General features: G+C 40.2%; 1 protein-coding gene across 7 annotated transcripts in view; it reads left to right on the forward strand.

The window, feature by feature from the left end:
- The window catches only part of GREB1L (GREB1 like retinoic acid receptor coactivator), a 444,116-nt gene extending 439,678 nt beyond the window's left edge, over window positions 1–4,438 (forward strand). For all 7 annotated transcript variants that reach the window (XM_069219992.1, XM_069219998.1, XM_069219995.1 and 4 more), the window contains one exon: window positions 1,973–4,438. In XM_069219992.1, coding sequence (XP_069076093.1) covers window positions 1,973–2,136 — 164 coding nt within the window. In that variant the 3' untranslated portion in view covers window positions 2,137–4,438. The remainder of the gene's footprint in view (window positions 1–1,972) is intronic.
- The last annotated feature ends 1,942 nt before the right edge of the window (window positions 4,439–6,380 follow it).

A 6,380-nucleotide genomic window follows, 5' to 3' on the forward strand; every position in this document is an offset into this window, starting at 1 on the left:
GGAGGTCTTGGGGTTTGGGGCCGGGTGTCAAAATAATCCATCCATTTCCTAGTTGGTAGATGGGTTTGACTATCTTTAGCTTTGTTTTTCTTTGCACTTAATTCATGTTTATTTGCCTTGGCCTCATGAACAACTGTGAAAAAGGAACTTGGTGAGCTCAGTATACAAAGCAAGGCTTGATGAGAGAGGCATCAGTGTTTGTTTTGCAAAGCAGTCAAGAAATATTTATGAAAATTTCAATCCCTACTTTTGCCCTCCAGTTTCTTTTAATGTATGTTATTATTTAACTTTCATGGCTATCCTGACAGTTGTATGGTCTCCTATATGGGTCAGAATTCCTGCCAAGGACTTCTTGAATGGTTTGCCCTTGCTGTGCGCAGTAGAACTGTCACCTTGTGCTTTCACACCGTCTTGTAACATCCCCTTAGCAATCATTTTAGGGCTGGGGCTCAGATGGCCATGATGTCTTGCAGAACCTACATAAGAAACGGTGCTACATGAGTGCGTTCTTGTTTGGTTGGAGCCTTCTTGGCATGATTTTCAAATTATGCGGCTGGGTGTTGAGTTCCTCGTAGTCTACCAAGCTACAATAGTTCTGCTATAACTTTCCAGGAATCTCTATCACTCACCACTATCAGAAACTGTCTAAGGGCCTGCGTGGTGGTGGTCTTTGAATTTCAAAAGTGGTGGTACGCAGCATTGTTGTGTGGACACTCATGCTGAAGAGGGTGTGCGAGATATGTAATCGCTCATGGTTTGCTGCCATTTTAAAAGGGATCCTGTAACTGGGGGAGTAGATGCATGCTTTTAGATTCCACTAGGATATACAAAAATGTTGTGGAACTGTCTGTCCCCTTGTAAGTTATAACCATTTTAGTAATGCTAAAAAACAAGAAAGCATGCTTGATCCTAGGTTAGTGAAGGAAAATAGTTTTACATCAAGTAGGCCTAAATTAATAGAACATGGATCGGTGTGTTTACTTTGTGTGGAAAATGATCATCAACTAGTTACAAATCTGATCAATTATTACTTCCTAATAGAGTATTATAGATCAGGAACTTGTGATTTTAATATCTATTTTATATTTGAACCTACGTTCACAGTTAAAGGTTTTGGACGAGCATCTCTGGAAACCGACTTGTTGTACCATGTACTCCTTCAAACGATATATTGTTCTCCCCTCTTTTCCGCCATACCTCTATGTACCATTCTCTCCCAGTGGTGTGTAAACGTGCTCGCATGCCCTGTGTAATCCTGTGGGTGGGCCATGCACCATAGTCTCTCGTGGATCACGCATTGTTATGTATAGACCTCTGATGCCCTCTGGGGCAAGGCCTTCCGTATCTAACAGTTTACAAACTTAATAAAAATAAATCACTCCCTCCTGTACATTTTAAGCCACTATGGAGGTACATGCATTTCTGTTAACGTTAGGCAAGTACTAGTTTATGCTTTAATTGGGCTCCACGATAAAGAGGTGGTGGCACTGACAACAGCCTGTTCAGAGTAGCAACTTTAAGTACCCCCACACTATTGTAAGAGTATATATATGGTGGGATCACTTAGAGCAGAAGGCTAGTTTGAGAACAAGTGCAGCTTGATAGCGAGGGCCTTGGCCAGATTGTGGCTAGATTGACATTTGACTCGTTGCTCACAAAATCAACTTTATTTCCATTACTTTGTGCATGTAGAGTGTGTGAATATGGGGCAGGCCTGTGTGAGTAGGGTATTTTAGTGCCTCTGATGTGTGAGTCTTTCCCATCTTTCCTCATTTGCCTAAATGTAGTTACTTCTAGGCTTGCCTCAGAGCTGATAATACTTGCACATTCCCCCAATTAAATTTTGGCTCTTGAGATATATTCTATACTGTTATTCAAAGCATATTGGTTTAACGTTTCATACAAAGTTGCAAGATAAATTTGTATTTATGTCTGATGATCAGTAAGCAGTGAATTTTCTGTCTAATTCCAGGTGCCACCCTTTGTGTCATTTGCCAAGACAGAAGCTCTCTGCGTCAAACCATTGTTCGCCTGGAGCTTGAAGATGAGTGGCAGTTCAGGCTGCGAGATGAGTTCCAAACAGCAAACAGTAGCGATGACAAACCACTTTATTTTTTAACTGGACGGCATATATGAGCTGCAGGATTGAGTGGGGAGAGTCTTTTCTCTATTTCTGTAAAGTACAATCACTGTGGAGCAAAGTGCAACTAACTGCCAACCAGCCGATTGCCAAAGGATTCAAGGAAACCAAAAACAGGGCTTTTACAGCCTGTAATTGACCCTTCAGCGGCGAGGCTTTGACTTTGGATACATTCGTTGAAAGAACTACAAAAGGGTCTTTATTTCAAGACTTGCATCGTGGAGGTAGACAATGTCAGCAAGAAGAGGTTTTGCTCTAAGATATCTCTAATTTGCACACTTGTTTTCAACGATCAGAGCCGCCAATCTGGAACATATGCTGGATAAAAACTCTTGACATGAGCCCCAGCTCCAGGCCGAAGGAGTTCCTTGGGACTTGCACCACGAGTTAGACAATGTGATGAAGAATATATACTGAGCCAGGATAGCCTCAGTTTCTCTTCAGATCTGTACCACGGTACAGTTTGACTCAGGGGTTTGCTATAACCAAATATTTGTCAAAGGTACTTGTATTAAAATGGCCTTTTTATTTTAACGTGCAGTGTTAGTTCCGAGAGATGTAACTTGTACAGTGTATGTGTGTTGTAAATGTCTGAGCAGAATTTCCACAGGAGTTAGAAGTTTACAGTCCTCGTAGACCCGAACAAACGGGCATGCACCTGGCGAGTGCGGAAAGCACAAGCTGTCGCTCGCTTGGCCTGAGCAAAGGCTAGGGTCAAAAAGGAAAGATCAGCGGAGTTGAAGCAAAAACGTAAAAGAATGTGAATCTGGCATTACCTCTGCGATTTGCATCTACGTTCGGAGGTGTCACAGTTGATGGAAGCAGAAATCACTGTAGTTTCAATATTGGCACTCCATCCGCACAATGTTTTTGAAAGTGCAGTCAGCCCCTGTGTTGCAGGCCTAGAATTATGAGGCCGTGGAGTCCAGTAGCGTACAGTGATCATCTTTCCAAGAGAGATTCTAGTATACTGTGGCAATAAAGGAAAAAAGGCTCGGCAGAGGCAGCATTCCTTCAAATAAAGTATTTTGTGAAGGAACATCAACCAAGTGGCTTACATGTAGGTCACGTCTGTTTAGGCTAGTTTGACAGTTCCACTGTTTACCAATTAGTATTTTTTAGTCCGCATAGCTTTTTCAAGTCCAGGTACTGTACAAATTTTCACTGCCGAAGCTGAAAGAAGAAAAAAAAAAGATACCTCTGCAGGAGGTGATATATTTATCATACTTTTTTATTTATTTATTGTCACATATTGCCGATGAAAATTCAAAAAGTAATACACCCACCCATCTGCATTAACTATGGATCATGCTAATGAGGAAAACGCCTCTGTAGTTATCTTGCTGCAACATCCATGAGGCTTATTAGCAATCGAAGAGGGTTTGCGGGCGGAAACCTCTTTTTCTGAGGGGAATTACAGCTAGCGTAGAGTTGCGAAATATCATAAGGACACCTATACACACCTAAGAGGGCTAATCCAATTCAAAGATGTTACGCTGCAGTTAGTTTGTGTGCTGTGCACTGGCATATAGGCTGTAATTACATTTATGGATGTACACAGTTGTATGTGGATAGGATGGAAGACCCTGGAAAATAAAAGCATGGGATCCTCTCACCCGTTGGAGCTCACTCTTCAGTGGCTTTCCAACATCATCACTTGCCTTAAATTTCCATGTAGGTTTTCTATACTAGTACGCAGGATAGGGACATTCTAACCACAGTTCTTGACGTGCAGCAGGATTAGACAGTGAAAGTATTCACAGGACATTATCTAGCCCCCTCCACCCTCTTTAAAGGCATGATAGACTAAAAGTGTAATCTGAGAGCATCTGTAAGTAAGGGGTAGGTATACCCAGCGTGCATATAGGAATTATATGGCAAATTTAAACTCACAGACGTGGAATCCACCATTATCAAAATGCAGAGTTTTAATTTCGAAATTTCAGATTATGTTGGTATTCATTCATCCCTCGTTTTAAAATAAATCCAGTTAGTTTGTCAATGATTTTTGCAATTGCTACAGCATTTGAGTGCTGATAAAAAAATTTAAAAAATGAACTCCCATTAACCTTAACAAGTAAATCCTGAAATTTAAAAAACTTTTTGGCTTACAATCAAAATTATTTTGTCTACTCACTTCTGATTAGCAGAAATAACTGCAGTAAAACTTCATATTCACCAGATTATGCTAACATTTTTTTTTTTATTGTGAGACACCATGTTTTGTGGAATTTGAGTGGATGGGTTTCACCATTAGCAATCATTTTGGACAAATAAACATTTAAATAAAAAAAAAAACACTGAAAAGGATTTTGTAATATGAATGCAATGACTAGATTTGTACATGCTGTTACTGGTTTGCTGCCAAATGTTGCCACATAAAATTTGCTGTATACAAGATGGTAGCTCCTCGACACTTAATGACATGACAAAAAGAATTGTTGTTTTCTGACCTGGGTAGTGGAGAAGAGAGCATTCGTACATGTTCCTCTCCTGGTCACCTCTTGTGCCTCGGTTACCCAGAATGCAGCGCTGTTAGTAATATGGTAGGCAGTGGCATGGATGCTGTGTAACACCTAGGTCCTGATTTAGAGTTCGGCAGACGGGATACTCAGTCACAAAAGTGACGTATTTCCTGTCCCCCTATATTGCAAGTGCATTTTATCCAATGGGACTTGTAATACAGTGGACGAGATCCCCGTCGCATTTGTGAGGGAGTAAACCCGTATGCTGAAATGAGTCAGGCTCCTAGACACTTCACTGCTTTTACAGTAACCTCTTTTGCCATCTTGATGGATATACAGATAAGAGAATGTATGTCCTTGTGGTAAAACAGATTGTTTTGTACTCTTTTGGTTGTTTGAGGTTTTTAACTATTTCTCTCTATAACTGAGTTCCAGATAGGAGCTTGCACCTTAGTGGATAAACACATTTACAGATGTCTTAACGAGTGGAGCCGACCTCCTTTAGACTATCAGAGTGTCCATCCAGAAGTGATAGCTGGTTTTGGCTTCTTGATGTGTACAGGTAGACCCGGTCTACTGCGGTCAAAATGAGTGTAATGTACTTCATTTCTATGTCTGACTACTGCTCTATAAGATCTTTTGCACAGTTATTGGGATCAATCTGCTCTCACCACTATTGACTTTGTGGTAACACATTATGTGTGTTTTTTTTATCTTGGCTTAATATAAAAATGTTTACAATTGGCGAGTGTTAATATATGGGACTACAGGTTAAGGGGGGGAACATGCATCAAATTGGTAGCTAGCAATAGAGTTGGAAACGTAGCAGATTTTAAAAGGTCAAATTTTGTGGCATGTTTAACTAGTAAATGGTTTATTTCTCATTTTAAATTGTCCTCAATAGCGTCTTGCCATATGTATGTTTAGAAGAACCCTCAGTAATTCGTTGGTTGTGGCATTCCATCCTTTTCAAAGAGTCTTTTTAATTGTTCCCTCCTGCCAAGCTGTTTTTCTGAGTGGTGCCCATAAGCAATATCAGACCTTGAAGAAAGGGCATGATTTCTGTTGTGATTGCTTCTTATCCCATGTTTTTTGTTTGCACTAAGTTCTTTCAATTGCATGTGCTTTGAAACAATGCAGGTTTTGAGTAGCCCTATAAAGGTGGCTTGGGCAGGAATGGAGGGGCACTGGTTAGGGGGTGTTGAAAAAGTAATCCTGTTTAACAAAACGTCCCTTTGAGTCACCTGGGGACAGGAGTAGAGCAGTTCAAGCACCCAATGACTTTAGCCCCCTCTGGAGATTGCACTATTAGAAATGTCTACGTAAGAGCCTTTTTAACCCCATTCTCGTTGAAAGTTACAGATTCGTTTAAATGTGACATTGGGGATGGGTGGGGTGGGCTAGGTTGTCCTCTTATGAATGTGTGTATCTCAGTGTATTTCTCACAATCACAAAAACTGTGTCTTTATGAATGTATGAATAAGCCAGCATTATATTTTCCGGCAATAAATGTTTAACTCGGAATCTCCGTTTGTGCAAATTGAAAGCATGAAGTGATGTTATATATAAATTGGAAATACTTATACTTTGTTGTTGAAAAATATGATTTCATTTTTATAGACATTAACAACTAAACAATTTTCTCACTGCGTTGCTGTAATATTCTGATAAATGAATGGTGTCCCCAGTCATCTGATTTGGAATCCTGTGTGTAACTAGTCTCTGTATGATTGCTGCCATAAGTAGAAAGTGAACTTCCGTTTTGATATTGTCCT

The sequence above is a fragment of the Pleurodeles waltl genome, chromosome 2_2 (assembly GCF_031143425.1).
Source record: "Pleurodeles waltl isolate 20211129_DDA chromosome 2_2, aPleWal1.hap1.20221129, whole genome shotgun sequence".
Taxonomy (NCBI): Eukaryota; Metazoa; Chordata; class Amphibia; order Caudata; family Salamandridae; genus Pleurodeles; species Pleurodeles waltl.